This window comes from Caretta caretta, chromosome 15 (assembly GCF_965140235.1).
Source record: "Caretta caretta isolate rCarCar2 chromosome 15, rCarCar1.hap1, whole genome shotgun sequence".
Classification (NCBI taxonomy): Eukaryota; Metazoa; Chordata; order Testudines; family Cheloniidae; genus Caretta; species Caretta caretta.
Window position 1 is genome coordinate 1,704,637 of NC_134220.1, and position 23,665 is coordinate 1,728,301.

At 47.2% G+C, this 23,665-nt stretch overlaps 1 protein-coding gene across 10 annotated transcripts in view; it reads right to left on the reverse strand.

Annotated features, from left to right (window-relative positions):
• Nucleotides 1–23,450, reverse strand: part of NF2 (NF2, moesin-ezrin-radixin like (MERLIN) tumor suppressor) — a 104,631-nt gene extending 81,181 nt beyond the window's left edge. For 4 of the 10 annotated variants that reach the window (XM_075120159.1, XM_048821276.2, XM_048821277.2 and 1 more), the window contains exon 1: nucleotides 22,880–23,446. In XM_075120159.1, the coding sequence (XP_074976260.1) occupies nucleotides 22,880–22,993 (114 nt within the window). In that variant the 5' untranslated portion in view covers nucleotides 22,994–23,446. Of the gene's footprint in view, nucleotides 1–10,267; nucleotides 10,399–22,879 lie in introns of those variants that run through there. The other 6 variants (XM_048821279.2, XM_048821282.2, XM_048821278.2 and 3 more) reach the window with 4 other exon arrangements.
• Nucleotides 23,451–23,665: the final 215 nt, after the last annotated feature.

The following is a 23,665-nucleotide window of genomic DNA, read 5'->3' on the forward strand; positions in this document are numbered from 1 at the left end:
GTATGGCCCCACATATGAAACAGGGATAAGACCTGTTATGTAAGAAGGAGCTATTTATACAGTCACTTGTTAGAATCAAATTGTAGTGGTCAAACAGCCAGCTGAAAGTGTGACTTTTAAGACATGATTCAAGTCTGTAGAACAAACATTTGATTATACTACTTTACTTAGGTGACTAATGCAGAAAATGGATCCTCAGTCAAGCAGGTCACTTTATTATTTATCTAAGCATCGAGATTCTACTGAGCCCCGTACCAGCCCTAAAGGACACAGTCCTGGCCCAGCGACCTTACAGTCTAAAAAGACAAAGATCAGACACAGAGGAGTGAAACAGAGTCCCAGAGAATAGCGCTAACTCTTAACATGACACACTTGTGTTTATGGGCCTCATGGATGAAGTGAGCTTTGAGGACATATTTGAATGAAAAGAAGATGGGCACCTATCACGATGGAATAAGGAGGAGGATCCAGGTGTAGGGAGCAGAATAAAATAGAAGTGACAAGAGGAGGGGAGAAAGTAAGCAGGTTTCACTAGCAAAACTGAAAGTAATGGGATTGGTTGGAGTAAGTAGGTTGAAGTGGAGAAAAATTAGACTGGCTGAACATTGCTAGCTGTGCTTTTTAAAACAGCAGGGTGCATCAAATAATAGGTAGTAAAACGGAGGGTGCATCAAATAGCAGGCTGTAACAAGACAGATACATCTACCCGGCCCATAGGGAGATGTCCAAATGACTCCCAAGGCATCTTATAAATCCAAACAAGGCTGCTTGCTATGGGGTGTACTCCCCTCTCATCGGGAATTTTAAACTATAGCAGCAGTAGGAAAAAAAGACCACAACATAGTTGGATTTAAAACCTGAGAGCAGATAGGGAATAAAAATATTCAATATTCTTCAAATTCTTTTTTAATGAACAGATGTCAAATCCTTTAAACTGACACTTACTAAGCCACAAGAGGCAGCTGTAGAAGTTATTTTTATTTACTAATGTTGTAGGACAACTTGATAATGAGATTTTAATTAAACTCTATTTCAGTTAACCACCAAGGAAATCGAAAACGCATGAAGGCACATCAACCCAGATGGTGCAGTTGAGCATGTATCCCAGCGTCTGCCCAGGATCTAGAGATGAGGGAGTGGTGCTGGAAACTCTATCCAGGTAACAGAGGTACCTTAGGAGAAAGTAACCAGAAGAGATGTTGAAAATTATAACAGACCCCTAGCCTGAGGGTGTTTCCCACCATTTAAACACTTGAGTTTGTAATTTGGGAGTTAGATGATCAGATAGCAACAGTAACTAGGACAGCTCTCTTCCCACCCCGGATGTGTCCAGGAGGTTATGCATCTGTCAGCACAACTCAGTTCTGCAAACTGTGCCTTTGTCGCCTTGAGATTAGAGTACAATAATGTGCCCCACAAGGAGATGCACCTGAAATCCATTTGGAGACGGAAACTGGTGCAGAATGCAACTACCTGCTTGTTAAGTGAGGTTCTTCACTGTGAACATCATACTGGTACTCCGTGATCTGCATTGGCTGCCAACTGGTTTCTGGGTGGAATTTAAGGAGAAGGCAACCAATCTTTCACTAACACTGATATACTATTGCTATGTTTCATAATCAATGGGTCACAATCCCTGGAGGTAGGTTGCAAAAGGCAATCAGAGGGGTTCGCAAGGTGCTGATGATGTTATTAGGGTTCTAAAGCAAAGAAAATAAAATTTCTGGAATAGCTTCACGAGGGCCAAAACCTTCAAAGTTGGTGAGATCAAATGTAGTTATAGTTGATTTCCAGGTCAAGTATTCTCTAGCGACTGCTACATACACACAACAAAAAAAAAGCCCAGGATATTTTGATTTATGTAAAGCACATAAGCAGTGTTCTACACTACAAATTTAGGTCGGATTTAGCAGCGTTAGATTGGTTTAGCCCTGCACCCGTCCACACTACGAAGCCATTTTTTCTGACTTTAAGGGCTCTTAAAATCGGTTTCTGTACTCCTCCCCGACGAGCGGATTAGCGCTGAAATCAACCTCGCTGGGTCAAATTTGGGGTAGCCTGGATGCAATTTGACGGTATTGGCCTCCGGGAGCTATCCCAGAGTGCTCCATTGTGACCATTCTGGACAGCACTCTCAACTCGGATGCACTGTCCAGGTAGACAGAAAAAGCCCGCAAACTTTTTAATTTCATTTCCTGTTTGGCCAGTGTGGCAAGCTGATCAGCACAGGTGCCTGTGCAGAGCTCTTTAGCACAGGTGACCATGGAGTCCCAGAATCGTAAAAGAGCTCCAGCATGGACCGAATCAGAGGTACCAGATCTGATCGCTATAGGAGGAGACGAAATCCGTGCTATCAGAACTCCGTTCCAAAAGACGAAATGCGAAAATATTTGAAAAAAAAATCCAAGGGTATGAAGGACAGAAGTTATTACAGAAACCAGCAGCAGTGCTGAGTGAAACTTAAGGAGCTTAGGCAAGCCTACCAAAACACCCCAAGAGGCAAATGCCCGTTCGGGGTCAGAGCCACAGACATGCCGCTTCTATGATGAGCGGGATGCAATTCTAGGGAGTGCCCCTCCCACTGCCCCACCCCTATACATGGACTCCTGCAAGGAGGGAGTCTCACACAACAGGAATGAGGATTTTGGGGACAAGGAAGATGACGAGGAGGGGGAGGTTGAAGATAGCGCACACCAGGCAAGCAGAGAAACCGCTCTTCCTGACAGCCAGGAACTGTTTATCACCTTGGATCCAATACCCTCCCAACCCGGGCTCCCAGACCTTGAAGGCAGAGAAGGCAGCTCTGGTGAGTGTACCTTTGTAAATATAATACACGTTTAAAAGCAAGCGTGTTTAATGATTAATTTGCCCTGAAGACTTGGGATACATTCTAGGCCAGTACAGCTACTAGAAAAGTCGGTTAACATGTATGGGGATGGAGCGGAAATCCTCCAGGGATATCTCAATGAAGCTCTCCTGGAGGTACTCCCAAAGCCTTTGCAAAAGGTTTCTGGGGAGGGCAGCCTTATTCCGTCCTCCATGGAAGGACACTTTACCACGGCAGGCCAGCAGCACATAATCTGGAATCACTGCATAAGAAAGCATGGCAGCGTATGGTCCTGGTGTTTGCTGGCATTCAAGCAACATCCGTTCTTTATCTCTGTATGTTATCCTCAGGAGAGTGATATCATTTATGGTCACCTGGTTGAAACAGGGGAATTTTATTAAGGGGCATTCAGAGGTGGCCGTTCCTGCTGGGCTGTTTGCCTGTGGCTGAACAGAAATCATCCCCGCTGTTAGCCGCACGGTGGGGGGAAGGGTGAAGCGATCATCCCAGAGAATGGAGAGGGGGTTAGTTGGGTTTGTGCTGCACGTTAACCCGAAAACCACAGCCCCTCCTTTTAAATGGCCAACCCATTTTAAAGGGCCAACCCAATGGGTGCTTGGTATGGGAAATGAGGGTGCTGCTGTTGGAAACCATTCCCACACGTTAGGAAGGATAAAGAAGCCAAAAGACTGTGGCTTACCATGGCTGCCTGCAAGCCGAATTCTGTTGCCCGCTGGCCCTGTGTGTGTGTGTGTGTGTGTGATCTCACACCAAACTGGCAGGCCTCGACATAAGAGGCAAAACGTGACCTTGTAAAGAAAGCACACGTGCTATGTAATGTTAACAGCTTGGTTCACCGTGAAAGAGTCTACTCATTGTTATCTAAAATGTCTCTTTTTAAAAACTAAATCTCCCTTTTTTCCCCTCCCGCAGCTGCAAATATTTCAACACTCCCCCTGTCATCTCCGTCCCAGAGGCTATCAAAGATTAGAAGCCGGAAAAAAACGCACTCGTGATGAAATGTTCTCTGAGCTCATGCAGGCCTCCCATGCTGAAAGAGCCAAGCACAATGCGTTGAGGGAGACAATGTCAGAGTCCAGGAAAGCACAAAATGAATGTGAGGACCGGAGGCACGAGCGAGAGGACCGGAGGCACGAGCGAGAGGACCGGAGGCACGATGCAATGCTGAAGCTACTGAAGGATCAAACTGATATGCTCTGGCGTATGGTTGAGGTGCAGGAAAGACAGCAGGAACACAGACTGCCACTGCAGCCCCTGTGTAACCAACCACCCTCCTCTCCAAGTTCCATAGCCTTCTCACCCAGACTCCCAAGAATGCAGTGGGGGGTCCTCCAGGCACCCAACCACTCCACCCCAGAGGACTGCCCAAACAACAGAAAGCTGGCATTCAATAAGTTTTGAAGTGCAGTGTGGCCTTGTCCTTCCATCCTCCACTCCTCCTGAACCCCACATGGTACTTCCCTCCTCCCCCACCCCTTGGCAGTTATCCCCCTATTTGTGTGACGAATTAATAAAGAATGCATGAATTTGAAACAACAATGACTTTATTGCCTCTGCCAGCGGTGATCAAAAGAGGGGAGGGGAGGGCGGTTGGCTTACAGGGAAGTAGAGTGAACCAAGGGGGCGGGTTTTCATCAAGAAACAAACAGAACTTTCACACCGTAGCCTGGCCAGTCATGAAACTGGTTTTCAAAGCTTTTCCGACGCGCAGATTTTGTGGAGCACACAGCAAGCAGTAATAATGATGGGAATATTGGTTTTGCTGAGGTCTAACTGAGCCGGTAAACTGCACCAGCGCGCTTTTAAACATCCAAATGCACATTCTACGACCATTCTGCACTTGCTCAGCCTATAGTTGACCAGCTCCTGACTACTGCCCAGGCTGCCTGTGTATGTCTTCATGAGCCATGGCATTAAGGGGTAGGCTGGGTCCCCAAGGATAACTATAGGCATTTCAACATCCCCAACGGTTATTTTCTGGTCTGGAAAGTAAGTCCCTTGCTGCAGCTGTTCCCACCAACCAGAATTCCTAAAGATGCGAGCATCATGCACCTTTCCTGGCTATCCCATGTTGATGTTGATGAAACGTCCCTTGTGATCCACCAGTGCTTGCCGCACCATTGAAAAGTAGCCCTTTCGGTTTATGTACTGGCTGCCTTGGTGGTCCGGTCCCAAGATAGGGATATGCGTTCCATCTATAGCTCCACCACAGTTAGGGAATCCCATTTCAGGAAAGCCATCCACTATGACCTGCACTATGACGGGCTCCACCTAACAAAGAGAGGAAAGAGCATCTTTGGAAGCAGGCTGGCTAACCTAGTGAGGAGGGCTTTAACCTAGGTACACCAGGGGAAGGAGACCAAAGCCCTGAGGTAAGTGGGGACGTGGGATACCGGGAGGAAGCACGAGCAGGAGAACGCGAAAGGGGAGGGCACCTGCCTCATACTAAGAAAGCAGGACAAACAGCAAGTTATCTCAAGTGCCTATACACAAATGCAAGAAGCCTGGGAAACAAGCAGGGAGAACTAGAAGTCCTGGCACAGTCAAGGAATTATGATGTGATTGGAATAACAGAGACTTGGTGGGATAACTCACATGACTGGAGTACTGTCGTGGATGGATACAAACTGTTCAGGAAGGACAGGCTGAGCAGAAAAGGTGGGGGAGTTGCATTGTATGTAAGGGAGCAGTATAACTGCTCAGAGCTCCGGTATGAAACTGCAGAAAAACCTGAGAGTCTCTGGATTAAATTTAGAAGCATGAGCAACAAGCATGATGTCATGGTGGGAGTCTGCTACAGACCACCAGATCAGGGGGATGAGGTGGAAGAAGCTTTCTTCCGGCAACTACCGGAAGTTACTAGATCACAGACTCTGGTTCTTATGAGAGACTTCAATCACCCTGATATCTGCTGGGAGAGCAATACAGCAGTGCACAGACTATCCAAGAAGTTTTTGGAAAGGGTAGGGGACAATTTCCTGGTGCAAGTGCTGGAGGAACCAACAAGGGGCAGAGCTCTTCTTGATCTCTTACTAATACTTCCCGGTTTGTGAGCAGCAGAAGCAAAAGTGGACGGGAACCTGGGAGGCAGTGACCATGAGATGGTCGAGTTCAGGATCCTGACACAGGGAAGAAAGGAGAGCAGCAGAATACCGACCCTGGACTTCAGAAAAGCAGACTTTGACTCCCTCAGGGAACTGATGGGCAGGATCCCCTGGGAGAATAACATGAGGGGGAAAGGAGTCCAGGAGAGCTGGCTGTATTTTAAAAAATCCCTATTGAAGTTGCAGGAACAAACCATCCCGATGTGTAGAAAGAACAGTAAATATGGCAGGCGACCAGCTTGGCTTAACAATGAAATCCTTGCTGATCTTGAACACAAAAAAGAAGCTTACAAGAATTGGAAGATTGGACAAATGACCAGGGAAGAGTATAAAAATTTTGCTTGGGGATGCAGGAGCGAAATCAGGAAGGCCAAATCACACCTGGAGTTGCAGCTAGCAAGAGATGTTAAGAGTAACAAGAAGGGTTTCTTCAGGTATGCTAGCAACAAGAAGAAAGTCAAGGAAAGTGTGGGCCCCTTACTGAATGAGGGAGGCAACCTAGTGACAGAGGATGTGGAAAAAGCTAAAGTATTCAATGCTTTTTTTGCCTCTGTCTTCACGAACAAGGTCAGCTCCCAGACTACTGCACTGGGCAGCACAGCATGGGGAGGAGGTGGCCAGCCCTCTGTGGAGAAAGAAGTGGTTCGGGACTATTTAGAAAAGCTGGACGAGCACAAGTCCATGGGGCCGGATGCGCTGCATCCGAGAGTGCTAAAGGAGTTGGTGGATGTGATTGCAGAGCCATTGGCCATTATCTTTGAAAACTCAGGACGATCGGGGGAGGTCTTGGACAACTGGTGAAAGGCTTATGTAGTGCCCATCTTTTTAAAAGGGAAGGAGGATGATCCTGGGAACTACAGGCCAGTCAGCCTCACCTCAGTCCCTGGAAAAATCATGGAGCAGGTCCTCAAAGAATCAATTCTGAAGCACTTAGAGGAGAGGAAAGTGATCAGGAACAGTCAGCATGGATTCACCAAGGGCAAAAGTCATGCCTGACTAATTAATTGCCTTCTATGACGAGATAACTGGCTCTGTGGATGAGGGGAAACCCATGGACATGTTATTCCTTGACTTTAGCAAAGCTTTTTATACGTCTCCCACAGTATTCTTGTCAGTAAGTTAAAGAAGTATGGCCTGGATGAATGGACTATAAGGTGGATAGATTGTCGGGCTCAACAGGTAGTGATCAATGGCTCCATGTCTAGTTGGCAGCTGGTATCAAGTGGAGTGCCCCAAGGGTCGGTCCTCGAGCCGGTTTTGTTCAATATCTTCATAAATGATCTGGAGGATGGTGTGGATTGCACCCTCAGCAAGTTTGCAGATGACACTAAACTGGGAGGAGAGATAGAGACGCTGGAGGGTAGAGATAGGATACAGAGGGACCTAGACAAATTAGAAGATTGGGCCAAAAGAAATCTGATGAGTTCAACAAGGACAAGTGCAGAGTCCTGCACTTAGGACAGAAGAATCCCATGCACCGCCACAGACTGGGGACCAAATGGCTAGGCAGCAGTTCTGCAGAAAAGGACCTAGGAGTTACAGTGGACGAGAAGCTGGATATGAGTCAACAGTGTGCCCTTGTTGCCAAGAAGGCCAATGGCATTTTGGGATGTATAAGTAGGGGCATTGCCAGTAGATTGAGGGACGTGATCGTTCCCCTCTATTTGACAGTGGTAAGGCCTCATCTGGAGTACTGTGTCCAGTTTTGGACCCCACACTACAAGAAGGATGTGGAAAAACTGGAAAACGTCCAGCAGAGGGCAACAAAAATTATTAGGGGACTGGAACACATGACTTATGAGGAGAGGCTGAGGGAACTGGGATTGTTTATTCTGCGGAAGAGAAGAATGAGGGGGGATTTGATAGCTGCTTTCAACTACCTGAAAGGGGGTTCCAAAGAGGATGGATCTAGGCTGTTCTCAATGGTAGCATATAACAGAACGAGGACTAATGGTCTCAAGTTGCAGTGGAGGAGGTTTAGGTTGGATATTAGGAAAACCTTTTTCACTAGGAGGGTGGTCAAACACTGGAATGCGTTACCTAGGGAGGTGGTGGAATCTCCTTCCTTAGAAGTTTTTACGGTCAGGCTTGACAAAGCCCTGGCTGGGATGATTTAGTTGGGGATTGTTCCTGCTTTGAGCAGGGGGTTGGACTGCATGACCTCCTGAGGTCCCTTCCAACTCTGATATTCTGTGATTCTATGATTTCCCGGAGTCACTACCCTTGATAGCAGCAGCTCAGTGATCGCGTTGGCTACTTGCATCACAGCAGCCCCCACAGTAGATTTGCCCACTCTAAATTGATTCCTGACTGACCGGTAGCTGTCCGGTGTTGCAAGCTTCCAGAGGGCTATCGCCACTCACTTGTGAACTGTGAGGGCTGCTCTTCTCTTGGTATTCTGGCACTTCAGGGGAGGGGAAAGCAAGTCACAAAGTTCCATGAAAGTGCATTACGCATATGAAAGTTTGCGGCCACTGGGAATCATCCCAGACCTGCAACACTATGCGGTCCCACCAGTCTGTGCTTGTTTCCTGGGCCCAGAATCGGCGTTCCATGGCATGAGCCTGCCCCATTGCCACCAGGATGGCCAGATTGCCAGGGCCCGTACTTTGAGAGAAGTCTGTGTTCATGTCCTCATCACTCTCCTCACCGCGCTGCCGTCGCCTCCTCGCCTGCTTTTGCAGGTTCTGGTTCTGCATATACTGCATGATAATGAGCATGGTGTTTAGAGTGGTCACAACTGCCACTGTGATCTGAGCGGGCTCCTTGCTTGCCGTGGTATGGCGTGAGCAGGAGAGCAGAGCGGCAGCGGAAGTGGCGGGTGGATGACAATGCTGACAGCAATATGGCACCCACATGGAAAAAGGCGCAAAACAATTGTCGGCCGTTGCTTTCACGGCGGGAGGGAGGGGTAGGCTGGCAGCAGATGGTGCTGCTGGCTGGGAGAGCAGCCAGAAGCAGAATGGCCCCCTCAAGGATTGAACTCACAACCTGGGGTTTAGCAGGCCAATGCTCAAACCACTGAGCTATCCCTCTGCCAATATTCCAGGCAGGACTGAATCTCCATTAGATAAAACTTAAAGAAGAGAATGACCTGAGTCACCCCCATTTATGTGCAGACACCCCTGACAGACCTCACTGAGATCTACCAGGAGCACCCATGTCTGCTCAGGCACCCCAACCAACCTGACCAAGGCTGGCCAGAGCACCCAGGGGACGATGAGGATGGCTTCCAGTTATAATGCCGCCACAAGGCAATGAGCTCCTGCTGTGTAGCAATGCAGTCCCACGTCTGCCAGCACCCAGGGACATATGGTGACAGTGAGCTGAGCGGGGTCCATGCTTGCCGTAGCATGGTGTCTGCACGGGTAACCCATGAAAAAGGCACGAAACAATTGTCTGCCGTTGCTTTCACGGAGGGAGGGAGGGAGGGAAGGAGGAGGGGCCTGACGACATGTACCCAGAACCACCCGCAACAATGTTTTTTGCCTCGTCAGGCACTGTGATCTCAACCCAGAATTCCAATGGGCGGCGGAGACTGCAGGAACTGTGGGATAGCTATCCACAGTGCAAGGCTCCGGAAGTCGACGCTAGCCTCGGTACTGTGGACACACTCCGCCGATTTAATGATCTTAAGTGGGAACACACACAATCGACTGTATAAAATCGCTTTCTAAAAATTCGACTTTTATAAATTCAGCCTAATTTTGTAGTGTAGACAACCCTATGAGTGGAACCCTCTTAACTTCATAGGGTCTCTGCAATTCATTCCCCAGCATTTGTGGCACTATGCAGTAAAGGCACTGTTGCAGTTTTATGTTGCACTGTAGCCACAAAGTTTTTGCTCCTCTGTATTATTCATATTGTGCATTTTTAAAAGCGGATTGGGCATTTACACATATTGTAATATTAATACAGATACAGACAGACAGACTGGGGAGCACAAAGAAACAATCAGACATTGTTACACACTGTGTAACAGAACTTAGATTACTAAGACATCTGGTATGCCTTGTCTTATCCTTTGATTGTAAGCTCTTTGGGGCAGGGACAGTCTTTTTGCTCTGTCTCTGTACAGCGCCTAGCACAATGGGGGCCTGGCCCACACCTGGAAATCCTAGGCACTACAATAATACAAATAATAATAGGATAGACAGCTGTTGGAGAAATGCTGTTTGTTAGTTGTGGTGCAGTGCTTTCTGGAAGCAAGATAAGCCATCAGTAAAATCGTTTCCTTGTCCACATTGCTCAGACCGAGGCTATGTCTACACTACCGTGGTAAGTCAACCTACACTACGCAACTCCAGCTACATACCTTAGGCCAAGTTACTGCGGGGTCTACACAGCAGGGGGTCAACGGGAGAAACTCTCTCGTCGGGGGTAGAGTACAGGGGTCGACAGGAGAGCGATCTGCTGTCGATTTGGCGGGTCTTCACTAGACCTGCTAAATCGACTGCCAGTGGATCGATCTCAGAGCATCGATCCCAGCTGTAGCGTAGACCTCCCCTGAATCTCCTAGGCTGCAGCTGCTGCCTGTAGGATGCCACTGCAAGCAAAACAAGAGCATTATATAGAATTAAAAATACACACACAAAACCAGATAGATGAATTTCTAACTCAAAAAAGAATGTCTATCTTAAAAATAAAGACAGTCTGTCAGATCCAGAGAAACTGTCATGGTTTATAGGGAATTCGAGGACTGTGGGAGAAAAGGTAGGATTTGGAGGAAAAAATTGGGAGGAGAAGACGGTTACGGGGCACACAGGATCAGAGAGGGCCGTCCGTTCATAGGGGACAGTACAAAGGAAGGCACATTAACCACAGAATGTCTCATGTGAATGACTTGTAAGTATTCTAAGAAGGGAGAAGCAGAGCTGAATTATACCACAGGCAAGGCAGATGTCTCTGATAAACTAACCAATTTATTTGAGCATAAGCTTTTGTGCTGTAGCTCACGAAAGCTTATGCTCAAATAAATTGGTTAGTCTCTAAGGTGCCACAAGTACTCCTTTTCTTTTTGCGAATACAGACTAACACAGCTGTTACTCTGAAATCTGATAAACTAATTCCCAAATCACACAACCTGCTAGAATTCAATTGGCATTATGTTCTTTTTTTGTGTGCACATCTCCTCATTGTATCACCAGAAAGTTCAAATGAAAACAGGAGCATCTCCTCTGCATTTCCTGTATTAAAAAAAAAAAAAAAAAATCAGCAGTTTCCGAATCGCACCCACCTCCCAGACAGTCTCCGAATACCCTAAGAGCACCGGGCAATCACACCCTGATTTGGCAGGTGGCATTTCAGCTACTTCACTGAAATTCACTTTGCAGTCAGGGAAGGGTTTGGTTTTTTCCTCTCCTACTTTTTAAAGAGAACATTTACTGCTGCTGACAACCACACGTTTTTCCCCGAGCTGTTAACTTGCCAGCCATTTGTTGAAGGTCAGCTGCATTAGAGAGTTCGTTGTCACTACAGTACTGGTACACCATTGTCAAATTGCTGTCATTTGGTGTTTATCTACACGTGGGGAGGGATGTACACAACTTTGTTTGAGTATTGTGCAAAGGAAGGGGAATTTCACTCATCTCCCATTTACTCATCTGCCATCACTTTTTAGCACTAAGAACCAAATTCTGCCCTGATTTACACCCTCATCCCTTCCTGTGCAACACCCATGAAGTCAATTTGGCCCTACAAATTGCCAGAAAGAGAATCCTGGTTTACTCCTGGGTTGAAACATAGGTGTCATGGCTCAGCTAAGTAGCTCTTAACATCCTGCTAAGGAATCTTATGACAAATACTATACCATACAGTGCCAGCATTGGGCCCTGTCTACTTAAAAGTCAACTGAACAGCTTTCCAAGCAATAAAGAATTAGTTTAAGCCCCAGACCAGCAACAAGATGCAAGTTTAGACTGACAAATATGTTTAGTCTAAACTTGCATCTTGTTGGTTTGGGAGCTTAAATTATTTCTCTGTATTGGTTGCAAAGCTTTTCAGTTCACTTTTAATACAAGACCCATAAAGTTCCTGCTGTCAAAGCCCTGACTGGGATGATTTAGTTGGGGATTGGTCCTGCTTTGAGCAGGGAGTTGGACTAGATGACCTCCTGAGGTCCCTTCCAACCCTGATATTCTATGATTCGATAATTCTATTAAGGTCAGGGAACCAGCTGAGGCAGCAGCTAAATCTCCACAGAATAAGAAGCGAAGAAGAGTTTTGGGTCCAAGATCCCAGGCCTTACAGAAATGGTTGAATGGAGAGCCCACCCTACTGGAAGGACAGATGTGGAAGTAGTGACACAAATAGATAACTCTGCAGAGAAAAGGAGAGAGTGGGACAGGGAAGGAGACACACAAGTGAAGAGCAGAACAAATTGGGTCCCAGGCCAGCAACAAAATCAGAGGGGGTCAGGAGACCAACCTGTCCTTAATTCATGGGGAGAAAGAACACCCCCCAAAAAGCATGGAAAGATGCAATTTCCTTCCTAAATGAATTTGATCATCTCACAATGGCACGCAGGGACAGGAGTTCAGATACAGCAGCAGAAATCAGGGATATTACAGTATCTCATCTGGGAGTCTCACCTACTGACAGAACCGCATTACCTTTGCTAGATTACTTTAACATCTTACATCATGACTTTAAGGATAAGATGTCATGGATGTGATGGATTCCGTGACTTTCAGAGACCTCTGTGACATTTCCCACTTCAGCCCCATGGCGGCGGGGCTGGAGGTATCAGCCAGTGAGGACCCTGGAGCTCTGAGCCACCATGGACGGTGGGGGGAGCCGGAGTGCTCAGCTACTGCGGACAGCAGGGGAACCCCAGAGCTCTGAGCCATTGGGGTTGCAGCACCGGTGCCGGAGCCGTCAGCTGCTGCAGAAGGGAGACTCCCTTCTCCCACAGCAGAGCTTGAACTCTCTACCCCACTCCGCGAGGCTCAGGCTTCAGCCCTCTCCCCGTCAGCCCCTTCCCCATTATTTTTAGTAAAAGTCACAGACCTGCAACCTGTCCGTAACTTTTACTAAAAATAACGGTGACAAAATCTTAACCTTAATCACGACAAAGTGCTAACTGTACTGGAACATTTAAATAAGACAATCTTGCTGAAAGAAGGACTATGTTGATCTCCAAGCAGGTTACCCCTACAAAGCCTGCTGGCTGTATTATAAAACATCTGTGGTCTAGTTCTCAGGGAGGTGGGGCAAACCCAGCTTTTCCATAATGCAGTGATATTACAAGATATGCAAGTAGGGTATGTCCACATTTAAACCACTGCAGCTGCACTGCGGTAGCACTTCAGTGTAGACACTTACTACAGCAACAGGAGGGGTTCTCCCATCACTGTAGTAAATCCACCTCCCCGAGAGGCAATAGCTAGGTCGACAGAAGAACGCTTCCATCAACCTAGTGCTCTCTACAAGGGGGTTTAAGCTGGCTTAACTACAAACTCAGGGTGCAGATTTTTCACACCCTGAGCGACATAGCTGGGTGTTAGGATATGGATATACAGGCCTGTCTGTAAAGGCCTGTACTTTAATAAGAATACCCCTAAATTCTTACTTGGCTAGTTAGAGGTATAAAAGAATGAATCAAAATCACTGTCTGCTGGTGTAAGGGCCTTCTCTTACTGTGACAGTTTGAGGCCCTGTTCTTAGGCTAAGGCCTTTGGCTAAGCAGCAGAGGCAGCCATAAGCTAGGAAGCGAACAGTCACATCCTCACATTCCAAACTAGTCACATTGAAATAAGGTGCTATTGGGCGGTCAGGCACTATCAGGACAGGATTGTATTCCTATCACCTCCAGAGAAAGGGAAGTGCCTAGAAAATGTAAAAGGAAACTTAGTTTGATAGCATCCTGTCTGGCAAGAACTCACGTATCAATAGCTGGGATGTGAAATCCTCACTTCTGTATTGTTTTGTCATTATAGTTCCCACTTTGCTATTGTTTGTCTGTATAATCTCTGTCTGGTTCTGTGATTGTTTCTGTCTACTGTATAATTAATTTTGCTGGGTGTAATCTAATTAAGGTGGTGGGATATAATTGGTTAGCTAATCATGTTACAATATGTTAGGATTGGTTAGTTAAATTTCAGTAGAATGATTGGTTAAAGTATAGCTAAGATTATTACTATATAAATTAGGGGCAAACAGGAAGTAAGTTGGGATTCGAAAATAAGGAAAAAGGAACTTGTATTTAAGCTTGCTGGAAGTTCACCCCAATAAACATCGAATTGTTTGCACCTTCGGACTTCGGGTATTGTTGCTCTCTGTTCATGCGAGAAGGACCAGGGAAGTGGGAGAGTGAAGGAATAAGCTCTCTAACACTGGGTTGATCGGATTTTCTAGTGTAAACCAGCCCTAGGTCTCCATCCTTAATATGCTGCTGATTAATTAAACTTCACACTTCAATGGCCACAATGAAAGTAGAAAGCAGGGAGAGAGGGTGGGTTTGTGCCTTTAATATCTCCCTAAACAAATTAAAAGCTTTAAAATAAAACCCCAACTGTATTTATTAAGTTTTATAGTGTAAAAGACATTAAGCTTCCATTTCTAGGAATTATTACAGATTTGGGTTTCATTTAGAGGAGGTTTAATCTCCGAAAATATACATCTGGGAATTGCTATGGGGCAGATTTAAAACAGAATTTATTTAAAGAAACCAAAACTAGTGCTCTATGAGGTTTAGTATAAAATGAGGAGGAGCCCATGAGAGAGCCTTGTACAAAAAATTATAAAAAGTATGCCCTGTGAGGTATCATTTGAAAAGTCAATCTGCTGAACATTATTGCTCTGGTAAAATACATGCATCAACATTGTATGTGGAGTTATAAGATTCTACTTCGTATCATTGCTGTAACATGCTCCAAGTTTAAGAAAAGCAGGCTCAAACAAGTGTTCAGAGACAAAGACACGCTAGCATCCCAGAGCTGTCACGGCTTAAGCAGCCATTCTTCAGCAATAGGGACCATTCAAACTTCATGTCCTGCATGACCTGCATCACCATGGCTCAGCAAGGATGTTTCTAGCACAAGAAATTAAGTTATAAAGGGAGAGGAAAACACTTGACTTCACATCTCCTCCTCCCTTCTCTCTGCTCATATTATTAACTACTCTGAAAAAACTGAAGTAAGGAGAAGTGGTCCCAGGCTGGAAGGAGATCCAGCCTGTAAAATTTACTACAGTGTATAGCAAGACAAACCTTTGCTTTTAAGTTCATTTAGCTTGTTAAATATTAGCTTGCATATTACTCTTATTTCTTTTGTAACCAATCCTGACTTTTATGCATCATCACTTGTAATCTCTTAAAATCCATCTCTCTGTAGTTAATAAACTTATCTTATTGTTTTATTTTATCCAGTATGTTTGGATTAGAGTATGTGGGAAACGCCATTTGCATATATTATTGGTGCATATATCATTTTCCTTTGATGAAGTGATGGGCTCAAATTCTATGAGCTTGTACTGTTCAGAAAGGTACTGAGCAGCACAAGACACACATTTCTGGTTGACAAGGTTGGGAGTAAGAATTTGCAGGTGCCGCCCTGTATGTAATTCATGAGTGATTCCTCAGCATGCTCATGTATTTCACTGGGAGTGAATTTGCGCACTGAAGGCTGTGGAAGTAAGTCAGGAGTGGCTGTTCTGACAACAAAGCAGTGTAAAAGGCACCCCAGGCTAGAGACTTAAGGGGACACCAATGGTCAACAGTACAGATTGTACCTTGGGGAATGTCACACCCACAGGGGTCAGAGGCACTTAATTCATTTACATTTGTTAAAGGCTTTGAGATTTTTGGATTAAATGCGCTAGAGAAAAGCAAAGAAATATATTATCCCACAAAAAAAGACCTTTTAAAATAAGAGTTAAGTTTGTTGAAGTTCATTTCCCAGAAACAATACAAAGCATAAAGAAAAGGAGTACTTGTGGCACCTTAGATACTAACCAATTTATTTGAGCATGAGCTTTTGTGAGCTACAGCTCACTTCATCGGATGCATACCGTGGAAACTGCAGCAGACTTTATATACACACAGAGAATATGAAACAATACCTCCTCCCACCCCACTGTCCTGCTGGTAATAGCTTATCTAAAGTGATCATCAAGTTGGGCCATTTCCAGCACAAATCCAGGTTTTCTCACCCCTCCACCTTTGTGTGTGTATGGGGGTGGGGGGGGGAGAAAACCTAGATTTGTGCTGGAAATGGCCCACCTTGATTATCATGCACATTGTAGGGAGAGTGGTCACTTTGGATGAGCTATTACCAGCAGGATAGTGAGTTTGTGCGTGTGGTTTTTGGGAGGGGGGTGAGAGAACCTGGATTTGTGCAGGAAATGGCCCAACTTGATCATCATGCACATTGTGTAGAGAGTTGTCACTTTGGATGGGCTATCACCAGCAGGAGAGTGAATTTGTGTGGGGGGGTGGAGGGTGAGAAAACCTGGATTTGTGCTGGAAATGGCCCACCTGATGATCACTTTAGATAAGCTATTACCAGCAGGACAGTGGGGTGGGAGGAGGTATTGTTTCATATTCTCTGTGTGTATATAAAGTCTGCTGCAGTTTCCACGGTATGCATCCGATGAAGTGAGCTGTAGCTCACGCTCAAATAAATTGGTTAGTCTCTAAGGTGCCACAAGTCCTCCTTTTCTTTTTGCGAATACAGACTAACACGGCTGTTACTCTGAAACAATACAAAGCATGTAAGCCACCAGTTAGAGCTACAGAACATACAGCGCAACCTCAAACACATGGTCTACCAGTCAGCATCATAACTATCAGATCTCCCCAAACTCTTCACCTCTACATCACCATACAGCTGCCAACACACACAGCCAATTCATTTACACTCGTGGTGGAGGCAGGGGCAGCAGAAAGACAGATGAGGCTGGAGTGAGAGAAGCTGCATGCAGTGAAGGGCAGAGAGGGAGGGAGGCAAGGGAGCAGATGGTGCCAGGCAGGTGGATATCAGGAGACTGGGCAAGAGGTTGTAGGGATACCAAGGGGTTTGAAGCAGGGAGGAAGTAAAAACAGAACTAAAAGGCATTCCCTGCCCAGAAGAGCTCACAATCTAGGCCAGTGGTTCCCAAAGTAGGGGCGCCACTTATTCAGAGAAAGCCCCTGGCGGGCCAGGCCGGTTTGTTTACCTGCCGCATCCGCAGGTTCAGCCGATCGCAGATCCTAGTGGCCGTTGTTCGCCGCTCGTGGCCAATGGGAGCTGCAAGAAGCGGCGCAGGCCGAGGGACATGCTGGCCGCCGCTTCCCGCAGCCCCCATTGGCCTGGAGAGGTAAACCGTGGCCACCGGGAGCAGTGATCAGCCAAACCTGTGGATGCGGCAGGTAAACAAACCGGCCTGGCCCGCCAGGGGCTTTCTCTGAACAAGCGGTGCCCCTAGTTTGGGAACCACTGATCTAGGCAATTACTAACTAACTAATCCTTCTCAATATTTCACAGCCTCAATAGCAACAGGGTCCCCAATGGTTTGCCAGAAGCCTTGGGAGTGAACAGCAGTGTCAGAAAGACATGGGGAGGGGCAAGCAAATGCAGGAGGGACAGAAGGCCGAAAAGTAGTAATTCCCTGCCTTCTCCACCCAATAGAGCTGCCATGGCTCATCAAGGAGAGGAGTCCTGGATTACTCCTGCAGGAATACTGCAGCAGCTCTCCCCCTGCCTGGCCTAACTGGCCATTAGCTCCTCCCATACCAGCCAGTACAAAGGAAAAGTTGCTTTGTGCACAGATGACAAGTGAATGGGAAGAGTAAGAATAAATCTGCACCCTACATTTCTCCCATGAGAACAAATCTCTAGGAAGCCACTGCACTGGCAGTTTCATTCCCTCACCACAAAGTCTTGCTGCTTTGGGGTGTGACCATCCTTCCAACCCGAAGACAGACTCTTCATTACAGCTCTGCATGTGGATGGGTTTCCAGGACAACCATGTGGCAGTTAGTAGCTGCATATCATTCTTTCACCCCATGTCCCAACAATCTTTTCAGGGTTCATTCCAGGATCCACATCAAAGACTCAAATTGCAGCAGATTGCTTTTTGGCTGGTGGGTAGTTATCAAATCCCCTGCAGCTAAACATAATCCCTCCAACATTGCTTCTAGCCTGGAAGACAAGGGATGATGGTGGAACGCAAGCTCTTGTGCCACCAGGCCACAAGTCACCTCCCTTCACTTGTTCCTTCCCCACAAAGATAGGGCTCCCCAACAACAGCAACAAAGGATTGCAGCCGAGTTCCCGCAGGTCCTGCTTTTATAACAGCACTGACAATTCTTGTCAGTTTCTCTGTGTGGTTTCAGGAGAGGCTGTGGAAGTTTATCTGCAATGATAAAAATAGGGCTTCTTTAGCAGAAGCGTCCCTGAGGAGTCATTTGAAGACGCAAGACCTGCCAGTTCAAATCCAACCCACATTGTTATCATCATCCACAGCCTATAGGAAGTGACAAGTTTTCACACTATAGAAAGCCACTACATATGTTATTAACTGACATTTTTACAGGGAGACAAGAAGACAACTCCCTCTTTGTCCCAGAGGGGAAAGAGGTGTCCTCCAAAGCCAGTTTGAGAAATACAGTTGAGGAAAGTTTGCATTGCTATGGTCTATTAGCTCTACCTCTTCTGGGGATTGTGGATTTCATTCTCCAGGGCCATTAAATGTATGTTTTTATCATTTGTAAAATGTCAAAAACATACAAGGCCAAACTCACCCTGGCATAATTGCGTTGGAGTCAACGGAGTTACAGCAGACCCATGACTCTTTTTTTAAGCTACTTGTAAAAAGGTTGCGGTTTTTTAAATGGAGGGTAACGTCAGCTTCCTATTATCCCATGCCCAATTTAGAAGTCCACCGGATCATTAGAAAACACAGCAATATAATGAGATAGGCTCATGAGGGTTAAATATCAACCACAAAGAAAAAACAGTGTTTATGAACTATTATGAGCTAGAAAATGGAAATACTGAAGAAACAACAGATGGAAAAGGAAGAGAAAGCCGTAATAAAATCCCTTTAGCCTACACATCTTCTTGAACAATTTTCAGCTAATAGAGAGGCCCAATAAGCCATACAAGATTTGAAGGCTTTGTTTATCATTGTCACAGGCAGCATTTGATCAGTCATTCTAGGAGCTGTTAGATGTGTTAGATTTAAACTACACCAGCCAGCATAACTCAAGCTCTACAAAAGCCAATTCACTGGTTGCTCAGTAGCAAGTGCACAATAAACGAGTTACAAAGTTCTGTTCCTTTAGTGTATAGCAAGGGAGGGGCGAAATGCGTGGCAGCCTTTGGTATATCTAAAGAGACACAAGTGACTCGTAAATTCAATCTTCAGAAAAAAAGGTATTTTCACTGTATAATGTAACAACCCTCAGAACTAAGACTTGCTAAAACTTTCCACCATAGGTTCTTGAAAATGTTTGTTTATATTGTCCTTTTTTTACTGCAAGAAATGTGAATCATAAAATATTAGGGTTGGAAAAGACCTCAGGAGGTCATCTAGTCCAATCCCCTGCTCAAAGCAGGGCCAACACCAACTAAATCATCCCAGCCAAGGCTTTGTCAAGCCAAGCCTTAAAAACCTCTAAGGATGGAGATTCCACCACCTCCCTAGGTAACCCATTCCATTGGTATTGTATTTGAAGTGGTGAAGGAATTCCTGCATTCAATTCTCTGGCTTTATGAAGCCTATTAAAAGACTGTTCTGAAACAAAAAAAAAAAACCACAAAAAACCCACCTCTTTTTGTCCCCCCTTACTGAAAAACTCTCGTTTTGGGCTCAAGTTTTCCATGCTTGATCTTAGCTGAAACATGATATATTTATTTAAGAACATATGGAGAGAAACCATTCAATTGTTTGTAGTTAAATTAGGCCAAGGCACGGGTGTTGGATATTAACTTCCCTTATTCTTAAAGGTGACTCACAAATAGGGGGAAAAAATGGGTTTATACCCTCTCTGTTCAGGGTGGACATAAAGGCCTGAAAAGTGGCCTTTTTTAACTAGGGGAGCTACTATTTCTTAGAAATAAGTAATCTCAAGTCTTCTCTTCCCTTTTCTGAAGGTCTTCGTGGAGGACCAGAGAACACACAAAGCTTTCTCAGACCTTAACTGAAGGAGGAGAAGAGTTGAATTTTTAACAGTTTTTTTTCTTTCTTACTGTTTATCAATATTTGAGTTAAACAGGAGATGGGGTTTAAAAAAAAAAAACCCCAAGAGTTTTTAAGCAGTGTCTTTCCTCTCTCAATGGCTCAGACTGAGGAGGATCGCAGATAGCGTCCCCCAAGGCAGTATATTATAATTAAGGCTAAGATTTTGTCACAGATATTTTTAGTAAAAGTCATGGACAAAAAGGAAAAATTCACAGAAGCCATGACCTGTCCACGACTTTTACTAAAACGATCCATGAAAAAATAGGGATCTGTGGGTCCCCATACCACCTGAAGCAGGCAGCTGCACAGGGGCTAGCAGCTGCCTGCAGCAACTGGGGTCTGTGGGATACCTCTGCCGTCTGCAGCTCTGAGGGCCCATGGCAGCTAGGAGCTCAGGGTTCCCCACCTCCCGTGGCAGCAGGGAGCTCAGGGGTTCCCCCGCCACCAACTGGGAGCTCGGGGGTTCAGGGGTACCCCATGGCAGCCAGGAGTTGTGGGGTACCCTCCTGCCTGTGGCAGCTTGGAGCTCTGGGGGCAGCGGGGGACCCTGCAGCTCCCAACCATCGCAGGCTGAAGTCATGGAGGTTGCTGGAAGTCACAGATTCCATGACTAAATCATAGCCTTAATTATAATTGCCTCGAAGAATAAGAAAAGCACTCAAACTAGAGACAGTGTGCTAGGAGTACCTAGGGAGAGCGAGCAGCAGAGTGGCCCCAGTACACAGCAACAACCTGACGTGAGTATGATGAGGAAACTTCAAGTGTAATTATACACCTTCTAGCGGTCAACTAATAAAACAGATGGAGGCCCAGACCAAGTCTGGAGACAACCACCTGCCAGGAATCTCAGCAGCCACCCCTTCCAGTAGTTGAGGGGTGGAGACTTCTCATCAGAGCAATGCCTCTGGAATAATCTGATGGACCCCTCCAAATCCTCGCTCACATTGTTTGCATCATTCTCCAGATAGCAAGTGCCTGGATACTGTACATTCTTAGGACTCCAGTTTAGTGACATGTTTTGCCTAGGAACAGGTTATTTATACTGCACTAATGCCCACAGGCCTGACTCAGGATCAGGGCCCCATCATGTTGTGAAGACACTCAAGAAATCTCACAGCCTATGGTTGGTCTCTATTACTGCCCTCCCCGCACCCCCTTGGATACTTCATCCTGCTTCTGTTTGGAACTGCATCATGCAGACTGCTAGCACCACACAGCTGTAGTGCCAACTTACAATGGCAAATCACTAGGTCTGCTATGGGCTTTGCAAAATGTGATCTCTGGAATTTGCTGTCTGCTAGCTAGTAAGATCAAAGCAGATAATCATTTGCATTTTCATATCAAAGAAAACACTTCTGGAGCAGGCTAAAGTAGTGATGTTGCTGGGGTGATAATGAAGGGGATGAAAGGCCAAATGCATATGGATACTAGAGCACTCATTCAAAGTTTATCCTTTAGAGTCCCCAAAAGATATTTCAAGTCATCCAAAAACCTCATGTAAATTAAAGAGTTATTTGTTCACCGCTTTCTGCTTACCTATTCTACACAGAGTACCTGCAAGCTATTCTTCTTTAGGGGCTAGAGGAGAGTAAAGTACCTAATTTAACAGCATAATAGGGGGCGACCCAGAGCCGACTGTTGTTCTGCAATATAATCAGAGGAATTATTTTTGACCCCACCCCCAATTCCTTTGCTCAAGGATGTGTTGTACCATATTCCAGTAGCGGTTGGGACTCACAAGAGAATTGCATCGAGGAACCTTCTGTGCGAAGACATGACTTCCCCTCTTCTATATTATAGTGCAGGACCCTGGAACCTCCCACAAGACACGACTGCATCCCCTCAGCTATATCACAGCACCCAGAACCGCGGGCACTGAGACATGACTGCATCCCCTCTGTTATATCACAGCACAGCACCAAGGAACCTCCTGCACTGAGACACAAGTGCTTTTACAGATCCAGACTAACAAGGCTACCCCTCTGATACTTATATGCATACAGTTTCTATCCCAACACATCTTTTGCGTAAGACATTACACTTCGATGCTAGATTAACAATGGATTCCTAGAGGGCCTCCCTGTAGTCTTCCAGTGCCTGTACAATGCAGGCAAATGAAAAACAGCACCATTTAGGAACAGGGCTTCCTAAACAAAACAGATGCAGGTAGCCGTGAGTAGATCCAAGGACATTCAAATTGAAACCCTGCATGTTCCATCTTTGGCTACAAAGACGTTCATCTCTCCAGAGAAACTCTGGAGGATCTGTATTTAGCTAGCAGCTCCCCACCACTGGTAGACAGGAAAATCGGGGGGGGGGGGCACCAGAAAGTGGATTCAGTGGGGAGCACTCTTCTGTGATTTACCAATAAGCCTGAGCCCCAACAGGATGCAACTGGCCGTTTGTGGTGCTGGAAGTACTATGGTTTAGGTGATATCAAGCCCCTTTCTGTTCAATAAAGTTCACATACAGCTTTTCACAGGGGTGTGCTAGCCCGGCATCCTGATCAAACTCCACCTTGGGTAGCTACGTTTTGCCTCCCTCCATGCCCCCTGCAGTCAAATTGTCACGGCGTTCATCTCCAGGGCCTGCCCCAAACCATGGCGTGGCACGGGGGTGCCGTGCGCTGCCCAGCCGCTGCCACGCTCCACCCCAGCAGCGGGCTCCCGGCGCCAGCCCAGGGATCCCGCTCGCGGCAGGCGGGGACCGGGAGCGAGAGGCGCGGCGCAAACCCCGCTGCCCCCGGCTCGCGGCGGGCGGGTACCTCGCAGCTGAACTCCATCTCGGCGTCCATGGTCACAATCCGCACGGTGAAGGTTTTGGGCTGTTTCCTCTTCAGGGAGCTGAAGCTCATCCGAGAGGCGATGGCGCCGGCCATGGCGAGGCGCTGGGGAGTTCGGCCCCCCGGGCAGGACCCCCCCCCCGCGCTGCCCAGCAGCCCCAGGCCCCTACGGCAGGCTCAGCGGGCCAGTCGGGCGAGCCGGGGGGCCGAGCCGGGGCCGGCCGCAACACAAGGCCCGAGCAGGTCCGCCAGCCCCCGCGGCCGGCAGCGGGGGGCAGCGCGAGGCGAGCGGGGGCAGGGACGTCGCATAAGCCTGACTCCGGGCCTCAGCTCAGCCCAGCGCGGCTGCCCCGAGAGCTGGGCGGCCGGCGGAAGGGGCCCGGGCCCGGGACGGGGCGGCGGAAGGGGACCGGGCCTGGGGAAGTCGGGGCCCCGGCCCGCGGCGCAGGCGGCCTCCCAGCTCCGGCGGCCGCTGCGGGATCAGGCCCTCCCGGGGGGCGGCGGCGGGGGCGGCGAGAAGCCGAGCCGGGCAGCAACCCGCGCTACCTGCCTCACACAGCGCCGCTCGCCTCAGCGGGCACACCCGAACCCCACCGCTCTCCGCCATTGGCCAGCAGCGGGACAGAGCCCTTCCTCCCGCCTCCTGGAGGGGCATCGCAGCCAATAGGACCTTCCGCCCTCCTCGACGGCGGAGCTATCTACACGTTGACTGGTTCTTGGCGCTGCCCTGCGCTAGCCCTTGGTTCCCCTAGGGTCCCGCCTTCCCAG